This window comes from Asparagus officinalis, chromosome 1 (assembly GCF_001876935.1).
Source record: "Asparagus officinalis chromosome 1, Aspof.V1, whole genome shotgun sequence".
Taxonomy (NCBI): Eukaryota; Viridiplantae; Streptophyta; class Magnoliopsida; order Asparagales; family Asparagaceae; genus Asparagus; species Asparagus officinalis.
In genome coordinates this window covers 131,751,572-131,774,324 of record NC_033794.1, presented here as the reverse complement: position 1 = coordinate 131,774,324, position 22,753 = coordinate 131,751,572, and the positions used below count along the sequence as shown (strand labels likewise).

The 22,753-nt window shown below is 40.4% G+C and overlaps 3 protein-coding genes and 1 long non-coding RNA gene across 5 annotated transcripts; all 4 read right to left on the bottom strand.

The window, feature by feature from the left end:
• On the bottom strand, window positions 567–2,157 carry LOC109827347. The gene is made up of 3 exons (XR_002243409.1): window positions 1,862–2,157; window positions 1,684–1,762; window positions 567–1,519 (listed from the first exon to the last, which is right to left on the bottom strand). It is a non-coding gene; the product is annotated as an uncharacterized LOC109827347 (long non-coding RNA).
• LOC109827218 (putative glucose-6-phosphate 1-epimerase) lies at window positions 4,455–14,066 on the bottom strand. Of its 2 annotated transcripts, XM_020394218.1 has the most exons (10): window positions 13,926–14,065; window positions 13,693–13,800; window positions 12,783–12,896; window positions 12,122–12,173; window positions 11,710–11,847; window positions 5,934–6,032; window positions 5,746–5,843; window positions 4,991–5,098; window positions 4,798–4,879; window positions 4,455–4,720 (listed from the first exon to the last, which is right to left on the bottom strand). In XM_020394218.1, the coding sequence occupies exons 1-10, from the start codon at window positions 13,988–13,990 to the stop codon at window positions 4,655–4,657; spliced, it is 930 nt and encodes a 309-aa protein (XP_020249807.1). In that variant the 5' UTR covers window positions 13,991–14,065; the 3' UTR covers window positions 4,455–4,654. The 2 variants fall into 2 exon arrangements, with proteins under 2 accessions (XP_020249807.1, XP_020249874.1); XM_020394285.1 differs by lacking the exon at window positions 5,934–6,032 and having other exon boundaries at window positions 13,926–14,066.
• On the bottom strand, window positions 14,324–16,909 carry LOC109841969 (protein MAIN-LIKE 1-like). The gene is made up of 6 exons (XM_020410895.1): window positions 16,575–16,909; window positions 15,759–16,486; window positions 15,597–15,684; window positions 15,074–15,520; window positions 14,731–15,005; window positions 14,324–14,375 (listed from the first exon to the last, which is right to left on the bottom strand). Exons 1-6 carry the CDS (start codon window positions 16,650–16,652, stop codon window positions 14,324–14,326), a joined length of 1,668 nt encoding a protein of 555 aa, XP_020266484.1. The 5' UTR covers window positions 16,653–16,909.
• On the bottom strand, window positions 17,571–22,347 carry LOC109827137 (bifunctional protein FolD 1, mitochondrial-like). Its single transcript, XM_020394129.1, has 5 exons — window positions 21,879–22,347; window positions 20,114–20,433; window positions 19,627–19,863; window positions 19,102–19,269; window positions 17,571–18,150 (listed from the first exon to the last, which is right to left on the bottom strand). The coding sequence occupies exons 1-5, from the start codon at window positions 22,114–22,116 to the stop codon at window positions 17,980–17,982; spliced, it is 1,134 nt and encodes a 377-aa protein (XP_020249718.1). The 5' UTR covers window positions 22,117–22,347; the 3' UTR covers window positions 17,571–17,979.

Below are 22,753 nucleotides of genomic sequence, written 5' to 3'. Positions count from 1 at the left end.
TATGTTTATCCCTGTGAGCTACATGCGAGCGTACGTAATGGTGTGATTTCTGAAACCAGCTTCCAAGCGCAAGTATAACCGGTCGAGGCTCAACTTTTATCCTACAACATTCAGTTTTTGGCCATTCTTTTCATGACTGCAATCAGAACCAAACTAGCTAGTCCTTCAATCTTATCAGCAGCAGAAGCCTACGTTTCACGAAGAAAAGCATATAGAATGAAGCATATAGAATGAAATAGTAAACGTATATATATGTACACACGCGCGCGCATTTTATTAAAAAGAGTTTAAGGAAGCATATAGAATAATAAACATTAATTGTTTAGGAATTTTTGGGGGTACCTTTTCAGGGGTTCGAGGGAGCTGCTGCGATGGGATCACTCAGCTGCCTCAATAGAATGAAGCCATATTACGCAGGTACGTCACATGTGCAAATAAGTTACGGTTAACTTTCATAAATTGTAAAAGTTTTTATTTAAAATCCATCCCGTATACAGATAACCAAAAGAACAACATATGAATTAGGCAAGGAGCGCGCAAACTGCGAAAGTTCTCAGAAAGTTTACAGCTGATATCGCAATCGATGTAGTTGCTTTTGTATTAAAAATATCATGGTCAAGGAACAATAAAAGGATCAACTACCTTGATAGAAAATTTAAGTAAAAAGAAATAACTAACTATTAACAAACCTTAAAAGCACATCTTTATACTAAATCCCTTAATTTTTTTCCAGTTCTCTGAGAATTGGAAAAAAAAAATGCATATACGCTGCTATTTGTTCACTCGCAACCAATCATGGACCGGGGGCAAAAGAACCAGGGACAAGTCGAACATCAATGTAAAAACGTACGGATATTCTGGTAATATTGCCAGCAACAACCTTTCCCAAAGACATTACGGTAGCACCTCACGCTGAAACACCTTAATAAAAATCCTACCTTTAATTCGGTAACTGATCCCTAGCTAACCAACACCACTATCCTACAGTGAGCTGCCATGGGTCTGCTGCTCTCTCCTACAAACCTGAGCCAACATCATGCATTCCTCTACTAGAAAAATGCTCAGACCGAGAACAAGCGAAACAAATCCACATCCGAATGATCAAAACAGGCCTTGTTCGCATCAAACCATTCCCTGTAGCAAATTGTTAACTGCTCTTTGTAACACCTCGCTGGCTACTGATATTGGCTTTTAACCTACCCTCTTCAGTTCTTTGACAGAATCCAACACATTCATGTGGAACACCATCATCAGAGCTTTCTCCAAGCCAAAATCAAGAACAATCTATCCTCCTCTACTGCCAGATGCTCGACAATGCAGCTCCTCATAACCTCCACACATTTCCTTTCCCTATAAAGGCCTGCACTCTCGAAGAAATTCATCAAATTCATTGCCACGTCATCAAATTTGGCTTCGCATCTGAAATCTACACTCTGAACGCTCTTCTTCATGCTTATGCCAAGTTCGGCTGCATTGCCTCTGCCAGCAGCCTCTTCAGAAGAATGCCACTGAGAGATCCCTATGCAAAAAGTGAACAAATTGATATTGCAAAAAGGCTATTTGATATGATGGAAGAAAAAAATGTTATATCATGGACTGTAATGATAAATGGATATGTAGAAATTTTCCTCTTTAAGGACGCATTGGAACTCTTTCAAGAGAAGCAAGAAAGAAGAGTGGAACCTGATAATGTAGCGCTAGCATGTGCGCTATCTGCCTGTGCACACCTTGACGCTCTTGAACAAGGTCGATGGGTTCACACCTACATCAGAAGGAAAAAAGTCGAGTTAGATAAGGTACTTGGCCGTGTTCTTGTGGACATGTATGCCAAATGTGGTGAGCTTGATGAAGCAGTGATCACCTTCAATAAAATAGTAGAGACAAGATGTGTTTCTCTGTGGACAGCCATTATCACCGGTTTTGCAATACATGGCCAAGGACGATAAGCGCTTCATCTTTTCAAAGACATTGAAGATAAAGAAATTAAGCCGAATGATATTACTTTTACAGGAGTTCTCACAGCATGCAGTTACTCCGGTTTGGTCGAGGAGGGGAAAGCTCTGTTTGAAAGAATGGAGAAATATTACAATATTAGGCTGACAGTTGAACACTATGGTTGCATGGTGGACGTTCTAGGCCGAGCTGGTTGATTAAACGAAGTTGTTTGGGGAGCATTGCTCGCTGCTTGTCGAATTCATGGAGATCATAACAGGGGAATGCATGTAGGAAAAATTTTGATCAGGTTGGACCCAAACCATGGAGGACGTTATGTAAATTTGGCAAATGTTTTAGCAGCAAATGGGGATCGGAATCGAGCTGCAATGGTGAGAAAGATGATGAGAAGAAGGAAGGTTCTGAAACTACCAGGATCCAGCCTGATAAATGTTGATAGAACAGTGCATGAGTTCTTTGCTGGAGACAGATCGCACAAATATATAGAAAAGATCAACCTTGAGTGGAATAAGATTCTGGGAAGACTGAAGAAGGAAGGGGATCAGAGACGTAGTAAGTGTCAAGCAGTTTGGAAGAGGACGAGAAAGAAACTGCAGTCCATTTCCATAGTGAGAAGCTCGCTATTGCTTTTGGGCTCATTAGAACTGAACCAGGATTAACAATTCATATAATCAAGAACCTAAGAGCGTGCAAGGACTGCCATAACATAAGCAAGATAATCAGCAAGGTTTACGGTCGTAAGATCATCATGAGGGACAGAAGTCGGTTTGATATTTTTGCAGATGGTCACTGCTCCTGTAAAGATTATTGGTAAAGAAGTTGAGCATAACAGTTCTACCAACTAATTTAACACTAAAGATAGCGGATAAGTTGATAAGAGCAACAGAGAAAAACTAAACGATGTAAACATGTGTCTAATGTATAATATGAAAGAAGAATACATAATTGAACGTAGAGTCAAGGAGTTATTTGGAAGTTTTGTCAAAGTAATCTCAAACATAGAAAACTATCATACTCCATGCGGTATTTCTGACAATTATCCATAACTCCTGCTAAATGCAAGAAGCAAAATATAATATAGGACCCAAGCAATGAAATAACAAATTCAGATGTCGCAATATAATTATGTCATTTGTCTTGTACACGCTTACCCGAAGAAAATTAACAGACATGGAAGAAAAACATCATCCGTGTTTTCAGGTTTTTGTAGGTGCGATAGCAGGTGCATTAGAGAAGAACTTAAATAGACTTCTCATACAGTTAAGAAGCCATTTCAGAGGTAGGAGACACAACCTTCCATGTACTTTAAAAAAACTTTAATAAAGGATAGAATCAGCTACATTACAGTTATTCCACGCAAACAGCAAGCAGCATAAGACATAGTTGGATTGCTATAAGCCGACTCCAAAAGCATGGGATAATGGCTTTATCCAGCATGATTATGTAACCAGGTACCTGACAGTCATACCAAAAAAATGCAAGGTATTTATACCAAACTCAAAGGAAACCACTGTTCTATACAGCACAAAAACCGAATGAATGATCCCAGACTGGAGGTGCACAACCAATGTATTTAGAAGCTGTCTCCTCCCTTAATGAAAGAAATAACAATAACAACCTTCTCATATGACCACTAAATAGAATCAGAGTACTCAGCTTCGTCCAGGGGGCAAAAAGGATATATACGTATAAGAGAATAAAAAGGGGTGAAAATTGGAACAAGAACAAACAACAGACACTTACCTACTTTCGTTTCAAGAGACGGCATAACAAGGAAATTTAACTTTCTAATTTCCATTTTTAAATATCTCTAATATTTGAAATTTTTAGAGGTATTGAAAATACAGTCGCGGACAGAATTCTCCGTTTAAGAGACAGGAAATTAACAAAACTTAAATGGTCCTGAATTCCTTCCAGAACTCCTTAAGAGTTTCTGTAGAAGCTGTCAGTAACCAGAAGGGCAAAATTTTAGGAACTATGATACTTTTATGTTTTTCCAGGAGAATCAAGGGAGAAGGGAAAGTCAGTTCTCAAGTCATTTGTCATTATCTCTGTTCAGCAAAATATGATAATTGTATTAGCTAAAAGGCATACATATTTATCTACGACCACTATATAGAATCAGAGTACTCAGCTTCGTCCAGGGGGCAAAAAGGATATATACGTATAAGAGAATAAAAAGGGGTGAAAATTGGAACAAGAACAAACAACAGACACTTACCTACTTTCGTTTCAAGAGACGGCATAACAAGGAAATTTAACTTTCTAATTTCCATTTTTAAATATCTCTAATATTTGAAATTTTTAGAGGTATTGAAAATACAGTCGCGGACAGAATTCTCCGTTTAAGAGACAGGAAATTAACAAAACTTAAATGGTCCTGAATTCCTTCCAGAACTCCTTAAGAGTTTCTGTAGAAGCTGTCAGTAACCAGAAGGGCAAAATTTTAGGAACTATGATACTTTTATGTTTTTCCAGGAGAATCAAGGGAGAAGGGAAAGTCAGTTCTCAAGTCATTTGTCATTATCTCTGTTCAGCAAAATATGATAATTGTATTAGCTAAAAGGCATACCAGTTTCATCTCACAAAACAAAGACAATCATCTTTTCGAATTGTTCTGATTCTGCAAATACAGTAGTTATTCTTTTGTAATATTTTGTAATTTATTTTTGCAAACTCAAAATGTATATAGCCTGTCACTTCAGCTAGCAGAAATATGTTGTTCTGCAACCCAAGACTGCTCGGGATCTAGTTGAACTTTTCCTATCTGGAAAGAACAAAACAAAGTAAGATTGTCAGACCAAGGTCTTGGGGAACAAATGTAAGTAAAAATGATTCCAGTACCTTTGCATTTTCAACACAGACAAAATCTTTGTAGCAGGCTTCCATCTGTAAGTGTGGATTCCATAAAACAGCATCCGTCCAGCTGCATGAGCAATAAGGATGAATGAAAAGATATAGGAAGAGATTTGTAGAGGAGAAAAAGACAAGAAAAGAAAAGAAAAATACAAGTCTGCAAAAGAATTCAGGTACATACTTTTTGTTTTTTATGGTTATTACATCTCCCAGTCCATTGTCAAGAAGAAGCTCATTCGGTGCGTTGAGGTAAACACAATCAACAAATCCAGGAAAATTGATCACTTCCCTAAATTACAATGAAACTGGTTTAAAAACTTGGAAATACTTGATCATTCTACATCTTACAAACATGCATAGGTGACATAATATGTGCTATTTGAATATCAAACAAAGCATGTGCTATGTCAATGTTTTAGCAAGATTAATTGGCTAAGACACATCATCGTTGAAACTGTTTCCAACAAAATAGGGTTGGATGTGGAGGACAAGTCAAGGTGGAGAAAGCTCAGGAAATAAATTGACCGAGCTTCTGCACCAGCTCTTAACCTGACATCAGCTATCTATCAAAAACTCCCTAGACGAGGTAACAATGAGGAAGAGAAGACCTTCATAAGAAGGGCAGCCAATGATAGGCCTAAAATTGTGCTCCTACAGAGAGCATCCAAAGAGAGAACCTCAATGCTCCAAGATCCAACAGACTTCCAAGTCAAAAGTAGCAAGATGACACATTTCTAAAATCTTATTCATCTCTATGGCACAAATATAAGTCGATGAAACAAATGAAATCAAACTCCTATTAGTTGATAAAATTTCACTTCCTAGAATCTTGAAACATAAATAGTTTTATGTTTCAACTGATTATACCTTAGGAAAGTACTAGTTCTTGGCCAGACATTTATGAATAGTAAATAAGAGAGACACTTCAATACAGACCTCTCCTCCTTACCCTCCAAAGGATTGGAAGGGTCAGGATCCTTGTTGAGAGTTGTACAACCTTTAAGACCTTTTACTGATGCTCCTGTCACAGATGCCTGCAAATAACCAATGTGCTATAAGTGCCAGCTTGAACACTTTCACGTTTTGGAGTATATAACATAAAGAAACATGTGCATGGTCTTAACACAGAAATAGGTATGTAATGCAGTGCTAAAGGAGAAGGGCTGCTTGTCTGTATTGGTGATAGTCAGGACAGTAGACAGGGACTTAGAATTTAGCATGACCTGCAAAGCATCACAAGAAAATGATATCATCATAAGACAATTTAGTAATTTACTGAAGACATGAAGAGGTGCTATGAGATCTACAAAAATATGGAGGAGAATTTTTCTAAAAGGACCCTTTAAAAAAATTAGCAAAATCAACATTTTTGCTAAATAATTAGCAAAGTCGACCTCTTTTTGGCCAGCTCATCAAGACTGACCAAAAAGAGGACGGTTTTGCTAAATTTAATGTTAGAAATACACGGGACTATTAGTCCCGTGTGTTTAGACTGTGAAAACGGCGAAGGAATTGTGAAAAACGTGAAGAATAACTCAAAACAGACTCCACCACACCCTGGTGTGGTGTCTGCCATGGGTGTGGTAGAATCTGTCCTGCACCACACCCTCTGCCACACCCATGGTGCAGGGTGTGGCAGACTCGTTTTTAGAATCCCAATCAGTTTGGGATTGTGTTTTGCTATAAATAGAGACACGTTTTTTAGGGTTTCCTAGGCTTGGTTTAGGCTTTGATTAAGCATTGATTGGGGGCTATTTGGAGCACAAAAAGAGGTATTTTTGAGCTATTTGTTTAGGGGTTTTATTTGGAGAGATTAAGAGTTTTGTTGGTGAGATTAGTTTGTTCCTTCGAGTGATTTGTAATCTCAGTTTGTACTCTTTCTCTATTAGTGAAAACCCCATCCCCCCTTGCCCCGTGGACGTAGGCAACTTACCGAACCACGTTAAAATTGGTGTTTTGTTTGTGCATTGATATTTGGTTCGTTTGACTCTCTTGGATTGGCGTTTGGTTTGGTTCCTCGACACAGCACCAGGCACAACAAGTGGTATCAGAGCTCGGGCAACGCTTGGGCTATTTGGAGGAGTAGATCGCTTTGGAAGTTCATCTAGGACTTCGTTTGGTGATAAAGGTGGGATCTTTTTAGTAAAAATCTCGTCTTTTTCAGTTTGGATCTATTTCTCATTTGTTTCCGCATTGGTTTGGTGGTGCCTTGAGGATTATGGCCGAGAAAGAAGGAGTTGTGGGCAGTACTTCCGGCGTGAAGACCGTCCAAAGCTTGAATATCCACTCGATGAAGATTGACGTGGAAAAGTTCAATGGCACAAACAATTTTGGACTTTGGCGATGCGAAGTCATGGATGCGCTCAACGCGCAAAATTTGGAAGATACGTTGGAGTTGGACGGGAAACCGGACAACATTGATGAGAAGGTTTGGAAAAAGATGAATCGAACGGCGTGTGGTGTGATTAGGTCTTGTCTCACTCAAGATCTAAAGTATGATGTGATCAATGAGACTTCTGCAAAGAAGATTTGGGAGATCCTTGAGAGCAAGTATTTGACCAAGAGTGTGGAGAATCGCTTGCATTTGAAGAGGAGGCTTTACCGCTTCCAGTTGAAGAAAGGAACCTCCATTGGTGATCACATGAACCACTACACGAAGCTTCTTGCGGATTTGACGAATGTAGATGTGGTGATTGAAGATGAGGACAAGGCGTTGTTGTTGTTGAGTTCCTTGCCCGACGAGGAATATGAGACCTTCGTTCTTACTCTTATTAATGGGAAGGCATCTCTTTCGTATAGTGAGGTCACCGCTGCACTTGTGAATTATCAGCTTCGAAAGAAGGATAAGGAGACTTCGTTTGAGCCGGTAGCGGGGGCGTTGGTCGCAAGAGCAAAGGGTCCAAACCGTAGTGGGAGGTCGCAGTCTAGAGGGGCACATCTTGGAGTTCGTAAGAATCAATGTGCCTTTTGCAAAGAAGATGGACATTGGAAAGCCGATTGCCCAAAGTTAGTTGATCGAGCCGGGAAGAATAAGGGAAAAGCTATTCAAGCTTCAGAGGCGAATGTTGTCAAGGCTAGTGGCAACGATTCAGATTCGGATTCTTCGGGCTACTCGTTATCTGCACTGCCGTCAGTTTGTGTTGCCTACTCTACAGAGTGGATATTGGATTCGGGTGCTACATACCACATTTGCCCTAGGAGGGATTGGTTCTCCAGCTTTCAGGAGTTGGAAAGAGGGGATTTCGTGCTCATGGGGAATGATCACAAATGCTCTATTGGTGGTATTGGTACTGTTCGGATCAGGATGAGTGACGGGGTGATTCGGGAGTTGGTTGGAGTGAGGTTCGTTCCTCAGTTGAAGAAGAACATCATTTCACTTGGAGCTTTGGAGGCAGCTGGCTATAGGGTGACCTTGGCGGATGCACGCTTGAAGGTTACATTTGGGTCCATGATTGTGATGAAGGGCGTCAGAAGAAGAAATTTGTATTATTTGCACGGAAGCACGGTGATTGATAGGGAAATGACGACTTCATCAGATTCGGCTAGACTGTGGCATTGTTTGGTGCTGGGGTATATGATTGGTAATACCGTGCATTGGTTGTTGAGGAGTGCTATGACCTGCAGATTGAAGTCCTGTGAGCACATTAGGATGAGCGAGACCGTGGTGGAGTTTGGCACTTCTATCCATCGAGCGAGGGGTCTTTTTGGAGGTGTTCAGTCAGGCATTTGGGGGCCTTCCAAGGAGGCATCATTGGGAGGTAATCGTATCTTGGTTTCCACAGTTGGTGATTGTTCTAGGCATTATTGGGTCGCGACCAGTTCCCGTTGGTGTAAAGTCCTAGAAGTCAACAACAATTGGAAGAAGTGTATTGGCAGAAAGGTAACTCATTGTTTCAGCTTTGGTAGGGGTCCTTTCTTGCGTTGGTGCCGAGCTCACGGCAATAGGAGACACTTCATTGGTGTGGAGACTTTGGGGCGACGAGATGAGATGACAGTTTCGATGGGTCGTTCCTTTCTGGAGGAGGATCGGCGTTTGATGTCGAGCATTGGCATTGGTGTGCGGGCTTCGACATATTTGGGTCATCTTATGCATAGGTCGCCGACTGCTGCTTTAGGAGTTATTAGATCTGGTGGAGCTGCTTCAGATTTTGGGTCGCGTCGGATATTTGGATACCCAGCATTTGGTCACATCGTGGATGTGAGATTGGATCCGATTGCGCGTTTGGGGTTCGGAGGCTCAGTTGATTATCGTTTGATCAGGTCGTTTGGATATCGCAGCAGGTGGAGGGTGATGCTACTTCACGTTGGGTGGAACTTATTCCACATACTCCAGATCATACTGCGTCATTTGGGATTCCAGCTGAGGTGACACAGGTTGGGGATCATTTGATTTCGGATGCAGATGATGGATTGGTTTTGGATTCGGTTGCAGCTGGTGGACATGATTTGGATACGGCCATTGGTTCACCTCATATGGAGGTGTTTGATTTGTATCAGTTTGGGGCCGCTATTAGTTGCAGATCCGTTGGCGATATTGGGGAAGAGTTGCAGACTTTTCTATTTGTTTGAGGGCCTTTGGAGGCCGTTTGGGTGAACTACGTGAAGGCTTGATTCCTTGGGCAAGAGGATACGTAGGCAGTCAGTTTTGATGCAGCCGATTTGGTGAGTAGATACCGACGTTTGGGTGAGTGTTCGCACTCCCGTTTGGGTCTCGACTTGTGTGGATGGAGTCCGTTGTCATGAGTCCGTTGCCGTGGCGTACTGGATGCAACAAGTGAGGCATTTGTTTTGGTTGGTGTCGGCTCAGTGTTGGGAACACTTCGCCGAGGTGGAGAATTGTGAAAACGGCGAAGGAATTGTGAAAAACGTGAAGAATAACTCAAAACAGACTCCACCACACCCTGGTGTGGTGTCTGCCATGGGTGTGGTAGAATCTGTCCTGCACCACACCCTCTGCCACACCCACGGTGCAGGGTGTGGCAGAATCTGTCCTGCACCACACCCTCTGCCACACCCATGGTGCAGGGTGTGGCAGACTCGTTTTTAGAATCCCAATCAGTTTGGGATTGTGTTTTGCTATAAATAGAGACACGTTTTTTAGGGTTTCCTAGGCTTGGTTTAGGCTTTGATTAAGCATTGATTGGGGGCTATTTGGAGCACAAAAAGATGTATTTTTGAGCTATTTGTTTAGGGGTTTTATTTGGAGAGATTAAGAGTTTTGTTGGTGAGATTAGTTTGTTCCTTCGAGTGATTTGTAATCTCAGTTTGTACTCTTTCTCTATTAGTGAAAACCCCATCCCCCCTTGCCCCGTGGACGTAGGCAACTTGCCGAACCACGTTAAAATTGGTGTTTTGTTTGTGCATTGATATTTGGTTCGTTTGACTCTCTTGGATTGGCGTTTGGTTTGGTTCCTCGACACAGCACCAGGCACAACATAGACATCACTAATCATCTCTTAAGTACAATCCGGAAAACACACGGGATTAGTCCCGTGTGTTTAAGCGGCATCTTACACCCATCCATTCAGCAGCAACTTCCACCAAAAAAGTGAAAACTTTTCAAATCAAGGATCCTCACTACACCCGAAAGGCCGAAACCCATACCTCAGCTAACCATCAAACACTCAACACATGTCCAATAATATCCGGGTTCCACAAAGTCAACGTGTACATAAAATAACGGAAATTTTCCGAATTCGGAATCAAGCGCTCGTGGATGTTTTCAGCCCGCCATCATTTCCTGCAAGGGACAAAGGCCTTCTCTGTTGCTTGCTCGCTTTGAAGCGGTAGCACTTCGTGACAGCAGGTTACCCAACCATGTGTAAAGCGTGGGGCCATGCTCTTCAATACTCTCGAAAGCCCACGTGATCTCCACACCATACAAACGCCTATGCGTCCTCCCGCAGCGTCATGTCACCAGTCGACCAAGCCATTGAAAAGCCTGAAAGCACACGGGACTATTAGTCCCGTGCGTTTTCTAGATTGTGCTTAGGAGTTAATTAGTAAACGCTAAATGCATGGGACTAATAGTCCCGTGTATTTTTAATGCCAAATTTTACAAAATCGACCTCTTTTTTGCCAGCTTACCAAGGCTGGCCAAAAGGAGGTCGATTTTGCTAATTATTTAGCACAAAGGACTTTTTTGCTAATTATTTTTTTAAAATGGTTTTTTTTTTTTAAATCTCCAAATATGGAAGGTTCAAAACTATTAACCAGTTTTTAGGGAAACTATTAGATTGAAATCAACCCTCTGTGAGCAAATGCCAAATGTTTAGCAGAGCAAACTATGAACAAGAGAGAGCTTTGTCATAAAACCTACAAGTATACTTACTGAGTAAATCAAGGTCAAGCTAGTGAAGTTTGTGTAAAAAAGGAACAACCAATATACCTTTGCATGTGCGTGAATGAACCTATGTTCACATTTTCCTGTATGATTTGCATGAGCAGAAGATAGATCAAAATGGAAATTTAGGTTTCCATTTATTTCATGAACATGATACTGTTAATTAATATGTATCTACATGTTCTGGTACTAGAAGGACGTAACTACACATATTAAATCTTGTCCATCATTCGTCAAACTCATTAGTTATGCCAAACATTCTGAAAACACTTACTCAACAAACTTGGTGAAATTTAAACTTACTGAATAATTTCTTACAGGAATACCAGTTTTATTTTATTTTTTTTATTTTTTTTTTTTGAGCATATCTCACGAAACAGACCAAATAAAAAAGGACCCAAGTCAGAAGATACAAGAACAGAGCATGCAACTAACTCGTAACTCGTAGGACTTAAAAAAGAATAGAGACATTACATGTCATTGATGTCAATGATTGAAAAAGAATCATTAAATATAAAGCAATAGATAACACAAATTGATCAATGGAATCCTCTTACCCTGTATGAAGCGTGAAAACTAAAGTCCCACATTGACCGACTATAATTATCATCCTTAAGTTCCAATGTTACCGTTGGATCTCCTTCACTGTTCTCAGAATCAGCAAGAGACCAATTCATGTTCCTTCCAAAACCATGCTGCCAAATCCAATATATTGTGATGTTTAAGAAGATAAGACAAGGATATGCTTTAAGGTAGTAAAAGCTACATAGAGATCAAACTTGATCCGAAACATGAAAAAAGTAGTAACTAATATTCAAAAATAGTGTAGATAATCTTCAAAAATAAACATACTGAATAGCAAAATATAATGAAATACTAAGCACTTACAGAATATTGTTATGGAGATTGATGTAAATATAAATATAGTAATTGCTGATATGAAAATTTGTATTGGAAAAAGATCTACACCTGCTGGATAGGACCTGGTCCAAACTGGGGAAAACAGTGTGGGATTCCTCCACTGGTACGTAGCAAAACATGTTAGACATCACCACTTTAAGATGTGAAGAAAAATAATAATAATAAACATTAAACAGATAGCTTCTACTCAATGGAGAGTTTAATTTTTTATTTATTGCATAGATAACAGTTATTACTAATCATGTTGGACAATTTGATCCAATGCACGTTGTTACAATCTAATTCACGACATGAATACGCCCAGGATGCTACATTTCAACAACAAGTACTTTATCCAATCATAGGAGCATATGCCTATGTAAAATGACGTCTAAATAAGGGCAACAAATTATTTTGCCAAGTATAATGCATTGCTTCCATTTAGTAATCAAAGTGTGACCCTCCATAAGAGATATTGCATTTAAGAATTCTCAAAACCCCCATCCCCAATCCTACTCCAACAGAAAAAAATAAAATAAAACAAATTAAAATACACTTCAAATAAAAGCAGAGGGAATACCTAAACTAATATGTTCCACAAATCTAAAAAAAATTGGTATCAACACATTGGAATGGATTAAGGCCAGTATACTTAAGTGAAACTTGCTTGTTAGATTCAAAACAGATAAAAGTAAGGCGTAAACAGTAGTGAGAGTCATTTATACATGACCTGATAGGTTTATTCCCATTGAAAACAGCATCTGGTCGAACAAAGAGGAGATCTTTGCCATTGGCAAGCTTCCAAGATGTGATACATCCACCAAATAGATAAATCTCAGCTTCGCTGCAAAGTGCAAACATGTAAGTTTTATCAATTTCTATTAAATTGGCATATCATATGCATACCAAAACTTTTTATGTTCCCATTCATTTCATGTACGTCAAATATAATATTGCATGATGACTGTGTTGCTTCCCAGAAAATCTTCAAATCAACAAGTAGACATGAGGTCACAACTGGCTATGAGAATGATTCAGATATTGTGGAGGTTATCCATTTTGACAGGACAGAAGGCTTCAATGTTGATGATGATATGTAATGTTTTGAATCACTGGTAGAAACCAATTATTTTCTGGATTTTCGAAGGCGATGCTAGAGGAAAAAGCCTAGACAGACTGATAATGTGCATGGGGGTGAACTATGTGAAAGTAGACGTATATAGAAGAACTCGAAAGATACACTTGGCAAACTATGTGATCCCAACAATGAGAATACAAGTTCAATGGATTTCCACAAGTCATAACCAACATAACCATCGTAATATATTCCAAACATTAAAAGACGAGGGATGAAGCCATCCCTTCCCTTAAATATTGAAAGAAACATATTTAAAACGGAATAGCAATTCCAGCAAAACATAACTCGAGGCTAAGAAATATATCTGAAGCTAATAAAACCTTGAAGTTGTCAGTAGATTTCAGAGCCCATGGTTTATCATTCATTTCATAACAGCAGCGCACGCACCCAATAACAGACATCAGCTTCCGTTTAAATCAAACCGTCCCAAATCCAGCAAATTGCATACCAAAAACGTGGAGAATGTGTGAAATGCTATAAAAAAAAAATTCAAATTCCTCACCTGCCACGAGAAGAGGTCAACGAGACCTTGGGAAGCCCGCCATTGCCCTCGCTGATCTTGACGCCTAAAGCAGCAGCAGTCTTCTGCTGGTTCAAGCCCGCACGAGCCCTGCAAACGACCCGATAGAACAAATCGCCATGGGTATGATTTTTTTTTAAAAAAACGAACTACAAGAACACTGACCGACTGACTGATTGGTCGATTGATTGAAGAATCCGGTTCAATTATTATACCTGAGGCTGTCGCCGAGGGGAGAACAGGAAGAAGAAGAAGAGAGCATCGAGACGCTGGAAGCCATTCCTCGCTCTCCCTCCTCCAACGAGTTTTTGTGAGGACCGGATAAGATTGGCTGCTTATCAAAGCGGAAGCGGAAGAGTTTAGGACAAATTTTCAAAACCAACCCTTTTAGCATTTTATTTGCAAAAAACGACCTATTTTGAAAATAATTACAAAAACCGACCTGTTTTCAGCCCAGCGCTGAAAACAGGTCGGTTTTTGTAAAAAAGTCTCCGAAACATCACGGGAGTTCAACTCCCGTGAAGTTTATCGAGAAATTAAACTTCACGGGAGTTGAACTCCCGTGAAGCTTAATTTTGCTTAAAACTCCACGGGGAGTTCAACTCCCGTGGAGTTACAGTCGAAAATTTCCAGCGAACCGAGTCTCTGGCAAATTGTGACTGCAACTTCACGGGAGTTGAAATCCCGTGAAGTTGCAGTGCCAAATTTCCAGAGACTCGATCTCTGGCAAATTTTCGACTGTAACTCCACGGGAGTTGAACTCCCGTGGAGTTTTAAGCAAAATTAAGCTTCACGGGAGTTCAACTCCCGTGAAGTTTAATTTCTCGATAAACTTCACGGGAGTTGAACTCCCGTGATGTTTCGGAGACTTTTTTTACAAAAACCGACCTGTTTTCAGCGCTGGGCTGAAAACAGGTCGGTTTTTGTAATTATTTTCAAAATAGGTCGTTTTTTGCAAATAAAATGCTAAAAGGGTTGGTTTTGAAAATTTGTCCTCGGGGATGGAGGAGCCGTTTTTGCCTTTTTTCCAGCTGCGTTTTATCGGCATGCGAAGTGCCGGCTCCATCGGCATGCGAAGTGCCGGCGTCATCATCACGCGGCCGTCGACGTCGAGCGTACGCCCGTCCAAATGAGCGAGACCTGTCCTCACGGCCTGCGAACTCGTCGACGTGAGTCTTATGGAACACCTGCGCTATGCTCTTCTTGATCCTGCTGAGGAGACCTAACGCCACCTGATCCTGAATCTCAGTCACGTGCGCATCAATATCAGCATCAATGCTATCTAAAACACGGACCTGCGTGGTAAACAATTTATTAAGTATCAACTCAATAAAAAATATTATAATTTAGCTTAGAAACTTACGTAATCTCTCTCGTTCATCCCACTAGGGATGTAACTATCTGTCGGTGGGCGTGGCATGTGTCCAGCTAAAGGCTGTGGGTCACGCGTGATCCATCTACGTGTGATACCCCAATACCAACGCATATACGTGGTATAGTCAACAGCTGTGGGCCTCGTATCCTGTATGCAATCCCACCTCTGAACCCACCTGCCTATGTAGTCCGCACGGACTACGGCCCAGTCAGTCCGGTGCGATGTAGGGCGCCGCCGACGATTGATCTGCTCGACAGGATCTGGAATATGCTGAGAGAGTGTAAACTGCCGTAGCACACGGTCCGGTACATGCATCTCTACGATCTCCCAACAGATCAATGGAACTCTGGCTCTCCACAAGCCGGGACTATCTCGGCAGATAGGTGCAAGAGAATGTATATCGAGCTCCGGCGGTGTATAGGGTCTCCACTTGAACTGAAATAAAGTAAAACATTTATCTTTATCATACAGAAAAACTATAATATTCATACTTCTTGAGTTTTATATTTACCTGTTCATGCTGGAGGCCATCAAGCTCATTTCGGTAAAACTGACGGTGACGCGTCGCTGATTTGTACTGAGCGTATCGCACGTTATACCTATATGCAGAATAGCGAATATATAAGTACAAATATTCAGGTTACGAATGAAATATGTGTGTGTACAATTATACCTGTATGCCAACGGATACTGCCCCTCTAAGTCACGGTGCATAAGTAAAGTGGGTCGTCCAATATGAATGCGCTCCCATGACCAAATCTGTATCAACGTACAGCATCCCTTGAATTCTTTATTCTGCATCAGAGATACTCTACTCAATTCTCGATACAAATATGCCAACACCGCACTGCCCCACGATAGTGCCCCGCATACACCAAAATCCTCCAGCAGTGGCAGCCATCGTGCATGTACGAGAGTCTTGCTCGCATCAGGAAATAGTACGCACCCTATCATGTGCAATATGTATGCACGAGCATGAAACTGGAGCGTCTCATCAGAGGCATCCTCTGGTATGTCGCCCTGAAATGTCTGACGAAGCCACGATAGCTTCATCGCACCACTCCTCAAGTCGGGAACCTGTCCAAGTAGCCGGCCACATACCTCCGGCCAACTATGATCGTCGGTGCCCGTAACTACCGGTCCATCAATCCGGAGCCCAAGTATGACGGCCACGTCCTGTAAAGTGATCGTGCACTCCCCTATATGCATGTGAAAGGTGTTGGTCTCTGGCCTCCACCTCTCAATCAAAGCAGTGATAAGCGGCCAATCAAGCCTGATATAACGAATCGTCGAACACGGTCGAAAACCGGCCTGAGCGATCAAAGCTAGTACCCTCTCATCCTCTATGACCCATGCCGAATGACTATGGGAATGCTCGATCATCGTGTACTCTGGTACGGGCTGCACATAAAACGAGAATCAGTTTTAAGTATATTCATTAAAAAATTACATTAATCGAAGAAATATATATCTAATTTATTCGTATTACCTCTCCCGAACCAATATGGTCTGAACAATGACTCGCCTGAAGGTACAAAACGTCGGGATTCTCCGGTCCCGGATCCATAATGAATAGACCTGTGATTAAAATATGAGCATATATACAGAGTGCATGGGTGAAATGAACGGAGTTGCATACAGAACATATTACAAATAACGAGTATCATACGCTTCAAAGATAACAACTACGAATGACATAGTGCAAAACGATACATAATACAAATCAACGCCTAATACTAACTGGACACCTATTTTTGTTGTGACCCGGTTGATCACATCTACTGCACTTATTTCTCCTCCTAGCTCCTTCACGTCCGTCATCCATACTATTCCTAGCTCCTTCACGTCCGTCATCCAAATTTCCAGAGACTCGATCTCTGGCAAATTGTGGACTGCAACTTCACGGGATTTCAACTCCCGTGAAGTTGCAGTCACAATTTGCCAGAGACTCGGTTCGCTGGAAATTTTCGACTGTAACTCCACGGGAGTTGAACTCCCGTGGAGTTTTAAGCAAAATTAAGCTTCACGGGAGTTCAACTCCCGTGAAGTTTAATTTCTCGATAAACTTCACGGGAGTTGAACTCCCGTGATGTTTCGGAGACTTTTTTACAAAAACCGACCTGTTTTCAGCGCTGGGCTGAAAACAGGTCGGTTTTTGTAATTATTTTCAAAATAGGTCGTTTTTTGCAAATAAAATGCTAAAAGGGTTGGTTTTGAAAATTTGTCCGAAGAGTTTATGCAAAGGGCATATTATGCCTTTTTCTTTTTTCTTTTTTTTCTTTTTAATTTTAATTTTTTTTTATGTTTTATTTTTCATTTTTCTTTACTTTTTTCACGAGCAAAGGATAGTGTCATCATAATGTTCAGCAGCAATTTTTGTCACGATCTGATGTGACAAAAAAAAAACGAACAAAGCGGAAAGAGAGAGAGAGAGAGAGAGAGATAATAATAAATCAACAAATAAATAATGATGACGCTTCTTCCGGAACTAAATACTGCATCCAACAGTCAACTCTTACTAAATTTATACAGAAATGATACACAAGAGCCAAAACACTAATAACCCTCTTCCAGCTATTGCATAATAAATGAATAAATTACAAGGATAACAGAAAATAACAGTTAACAAGAAAAGGATAAACAGTTAACAGAGGCCAGGAATTATCACCATACCATCAGCACTAGCAGAATTGTGCATAGCTCTGTAGACCGTAGAGAGCTCCCATACAAATCTAAGATGGACGATAAACAGTCTGACGTTTTCTTGAACCGAGAGCCAAAAATGGGGAGGAAAGGGAATAATAGATGTACAATTATTATTATAACCATGGGGATGAATTAATAACATAACCAGTAACTATGACAGAGACCCGACCGAGCATCCATCGAAGGCTTCAACTTAATTCATGCGTGCGTTTAGCAGATTCAAGAGTATTGCACAGCAGCATGGCAACCGTCACGGGCCCCACTCCACCAGGTACCGGTGTAATAGCAGAGACCACCTGTAATGCTTCTTCATAGCAAACATCCCCCGCGAGATAGTAACCATGCTCACTGTTGGGATCCTGCATCAATTTCTCAAACTGTCAACATAACAGATTCTTATTCCTTAGGTCTTCACGCATGCTAAAAAAAATGCTTCTTGTTTTGGTGGGGGGGGGAATTTTTATGCACATGAGGAACAAGTTTGCTTGCATTTGAATATTTAGTGCAAACCGCACGCAAAACCAAGACGCAAAAAGAAAAAGTAATTTTAATTACGTTAAATAATCAAAGGATCAAACTCCGAATTTTGGCGCGTACTTTCTCTCGAAAAGCATAAAAATGCATATAAAGAAAACGCTAAACACTAACACTATGAACATTGAATCAATCAGCAAGCAATTCTCTTCCAAAAAAATTCTCCGATTGCATGAGGACATCTCTTAGTGATGGCATTACCAAAAACATCAAGGGGGATGAGCAAGGATTATTCATTAGCAGTGATGAAATAAAGATGGCGGTCCTAAGTAGCTAGTGGCTTCTTTGCTGTGCGGGCATAGATGTCAAGCCTCTGCATATTTAAAGTATTTGATACAGGATCTTCCAAAATGATACAAGGACACGTCTTCATATCTATATACCATAAACCTATCAGATACAATCTGGTGTCAATATCTTTTATACAAAATTCCTGGTTCTCAATTCATATGTTTTAGTTTGTATTAATTAGAATTCATTGGAGTGTAAATGCCCTCAGGTGTCCAAATATGCAGTCTAAACATTAAATTTGAAATGTCCTAATGATATTGCGAGTAATGATGCTAGTGACCAAAAAGATGGAATAGGACTTTCTAATACTGGCAACATTAAAGGCCTTTACTGACGATGATGACAACAACTAGGGTTGATGATTATAGGAAGAGGGTAGTTGATGAGGAGGTACTATAACCTGTATGAAACTTTCCGCTTCTCTGTGGTAGTTCACAAATTCGAAAGGAAAACAGTAAGAAAATCCTAAAATCTGAAATAGTTACCTCGACTGGATTTGTCCCAACATCAATCACAACTGAGCCTCGCTTTAGCCAACTTTTGCGAACCAGATTGGGCACTCCAGCAGCTGAGATCACAATATCAGCTTCGCGAGTGATATCCTCCGGGTTCTTCGTGAAGGCATGAACTGTACTGACTGTTGCATGGTGTCTCTGCCAAAATACAAAAGTCATGCCTTCACGAAGTGAGCTAATGAAAAAGAACGTGAGTCTAGAACATTTATTTAAATGAAGATGAGTGTATATGTTACAAAAGGGAAGTGAGCTAATGAAAAAGAACATGAGTCGAGATTTCTGCTTGTTTTCTCCTTGAATGGAAATGTAGTAAAAAAACAAAAGATGGGCAAGGAGAAAATTTTAAAAATGTGTTTTTCCACTTTATAGTAGAAAACATAAAGAATATAATCACATCTCTAAATTTCCCTTTCGTCTATTGTCTCCCAAAAAACAGTTTTCTTTCATATCTTTTCTATCACTAGGAACCACAAAATCAGATTTGACTCAGATTACCTGCAAAAGCAAGGATGTAGGCAGTCCAACCACTTTACTTCGACCTATCACAGCCACATTCTTTCCCATAAGCTCGACACCCGATCGTAGCAACAGTTCAATGCAAGCCTTTGCTGCACAAGGAATGAAAAGTGGTTCTCCACCGCTCATAGCAAGATTTCCCACATTCAGAGGATGGAAACCATCAACATCTTTTTCTAGACTTATGGCACTTAAAATTTTCTCTTCATCCATATGCTGGTTTACAAAATATACAGCCATCAAACAAATGGAATGTTGATTTTCAATATAAATTCTGCACAAAGAAAAGCTTAAACAACAAAAAAAAAGGACTCGAGATTCTCATTAACTGTCAAATATAAATTCTGCACAAAGAAAAGCTTAAACAACAAAAAAAAAGGACTCGAGATTCTCATTAACTGTCAGAAGAGATCTGGTGCTTCCTTCAAACTCAATAGCAGTGACAAAGATAGAAAAGAGAGATTACTTGTGGGAGCGGTAGTTGAACAAGAATTCCATGAATCGACGGGTCTTCATTAAAACCCAACACAGTATTTAATACTTCGTCATCAGCACAATCCTCAGGAAGTTCTGCTAAGAGAGATCTAATTCCAACTTCCTCACAAGCCTTTGTTTTAAACCGAACATAACTTTGGGAATCCCTTCTTTGACCAACCAAAACTACGGCTAATCCAGGAACTTTCTTGATGGCATTGTTCATTTTTCGTACTTCTTCAGCAACAACTGTTCTTATATCTTGGGCAATTGATTTCCCATCAATAATTGTAGGGATCAGTTCATCGTTAACTGTGGAAGTTAGAAAAATAAATGCTTCAAAAAGATGGAAAAAGATCATATCCAAGCAAACCAATATATATGTATAATCTCGTATAGTGATATGAAATCTATTGGTCTCAGGAAACATAGACATAATAGCTAGCATACTAGAACATTAGAAATCTCACTTCCTATAATTTGTTAACTAGTTGTACTGAAAACATTTCTATAAATCAAACGAAGTTATAAAAAGAGGAAAATGAGATTGCAATCCACACTTACGTTGGCCAAATAAATCTCGAGTTCAATCTTTGTTTTCGAATATATGGAAAATGGTGTACCAAGGGTAGAAAGTTTTCAAATTAACCAGCATGAACCTAACAAAACCGCTCAAGCATGTTGGACAGTGACCATCAAAACCTTCCATATCAGACTATCAACACTGACCCATGTTGATTGTTACAATGTTGGACAGTGACCATCAAAACCTTCCATATCAGACTATCAACACTGACCCATGTTGATTGTTACAAAATTTGTATAGTACATCAAAACCTTCCATATCAGACTATCAACACTGACCCATGTTGATTGTTACAAAATTTGTATAGTACGGCGTGATATATATTGCACTTTAAAGATCCGGAATCCTTCCAGGACAGGCAAGTAAGCAAGCAACCAACAGCATGAAGCAAAGAAAAACACCCACGTACTCTTAACAAAGATGTATAAGGACGGAGGAGGATAATGTGCCTCTGCTCAGCAATGCTCCGCTCTTGAGTTAAAATCCCAAAAGGAATGAAAATAGGCAAGTCCGCAATTATAAGAAAATTCAAAGTATTATGTGTCCTTTGGCAAACTCGTACGCTCCTTGCTTTCAAGTATTTTATCCAAACGCACGCAGTGTTCAACCTAGTATAGTTCATTAGCAAAAGAACGTCATTCACTGACTTACTTAAGGCACTCGACACATTTAAGATTCAAGAATCTTAACACCGAGTTATTATGGATAAAATGAATACAATTCACTCAAGTCTCGTTTATGATCACTAAACTTTCTTAACACCGAGTTATTATGGATAAAATGAATACAATTCACTCAAGTCTCGTTTATGATCACTAAACTTTCAAGCATTCCTTTCCCTTTCCCCTTTTTTCATACAATTCACTCAAGTCTCGTTTATGATCACTAAACTTTCAAGCATTCCTTTCCCTTTCCCCTTTTTTCCTGCAAATTTATCGTCCTTTTTCGCGTGAAGACCGAGGCAATAAGATCAGAATTGACAATCTATTAACGCTAGCGTCCACCGAAAATTATCTATTAAGAAAAGGAATCGCAAGACATTTAAATGTAAAAAAGGAGGGGGGGAAAAAGCGGGGGATCATGGTCATAAGTTGCCCACCAGGTGTTTGTGAAAATGAAACCAAGAGATTCAACCAAGGATACACGATTAAATGGTTATAAAATTGGTTACCATGGGTTTGTGAGGAGGAGGAGGGGACGGGAGGAGCGGAGCTGCGAGGGGTCCAAATGTCGGGGAGGTCGGGACCCAATATATGACAGTCGCTCCTCTTCCGCTTCTTCTTGGTTGGCTCGTCCTCGCTGTGGGCGGAGCTGCTGAGGCTCGCGTATTTCATTAATAATAATGGGGGAGGCCTCGGAATCCGAGAAAGCTCCCCTTTCACTAATCTCGACAGTAGTAAAGCCCTCATCTCTTCCCCCGCCCTCTCGCTCGCTCGCTCAAATGAGAAGCGCCGCCGAGTGATGTCGTAATCCCCAAGGGAGCTGATGCGATTGCGTTGGTCCTCTCTGACCCGAACGCTGTAATGGGTCGGTGATGGATTCGGTGATGTACGTGGTTTTGAGTTCCCCACGGAAACGTCGATGTTTATAGGGATTTCATTTTGGCCCCTCCGTAGGCCCGTACGTGCTAAAAGGGGATTATGGAGGGATGCTGCTGCTGGTTACGTAAAATAACTACTACGTATAAGCAACTCGAGTTGCCTTGCTCCTCGTAATTATTTTCTAGTGATTCTTCTTTTTTACGTTGACACTGTGATTTTCGTTCGGATTGGGCTGTTGATTGTTTCCTTTGGCGCTTGAAAAAATTCTTTTTTTTTTCTTTTTGTAAGTATAAGTATATCTACATTATACCTATACTTCCTCTGGACGACTCGTATCCAAAAGTTGCACGATAACGTCAAAAGTCTGCCTGGTTTCATGGATGTTAAAAATCAAACACCAACATCAAGCACCAACCGATAACAGATCTATTATAATTATCATCAACGGTAACATCAAGCAATGCCCATCCTTCTTTATTTTCCCCTTATCACAGAATCCTTTCTC

What these genes read in the sequence shown, in the direction of transcription:
- LOC109827137 (XM_020394129.1), bottom strand. Translation starts at nt 22,116, where the DNA reads ATGAGGGCTTTACTACTGTCGAGATTAGTGAAAGGGGAGCTTTCTCGG. An exon ending in TTCAACTACCGCTCCCACAA is followed by an intron (nt 19,864 to 20,113) that starts GTAATCTCTCTT and finishes TTTGTAAACCAG; the next exon opens with CATATGGATGAAGAGAAAAT. An exon ending in TTGGGACAAATCCAGTCGAG is followed by an intron (nt 18,151 to 19,101) that starts GTAACTATTTCA and finishes AAATTGATGCAG; the next exon opens with GATCCCAACAGTGAGCATGG.
- LOC109841969 (XM_020410895.1), bottom strand. Translation starts at nt 16,652, where the DNA reads ATGGATCCGGGACCGGAGAATCCCGACGTTTTGTACCTTCAGGCGAGT. An exon ending in CAGTATCCGTTGGCATACAG is followed by an intron (nt 15,685 to 15,758) that starts GTATAATTGTAC and finishes TTCTGCATATAG; the next exon opens with GTATAACGTGCGATACGCTC. An exon ending in ATGGCCTCCAGCATGAACAG is followed by an intron (nt 15,521 to 15,596) that starts GTAAATATAAAA and finishes ACTTTATTTCAG; the next exon opens with TTCAAGTGGAGACCCTATAC.
- LOC109827218 (XM_020394218.1), bottom strand. Translation starts at nt 13,990, where the DNA reads ATGGCTTCCAGCGTCTCGATGCTCTCTTCTTCTTCTTCCTGTTCTCCC. An exon ending in AATGGGAATAAACCTATCAG is followed by an intron (nt 12,174 to 12,782) that starts GTCATGTATAAA and finishes GCTACGTACCAG; the next exon opens with TGGAGGAATCCCACACTGTT. An exon ending in GACCAGGTCCTATCCAGCAG is followed by an intron (nt 11,848 to 12,121) that starts GTGTAGATCTTT and finishes TGGATTTGGCAG; the next exon opens with CATGGTTTTGGAAGGAACAT.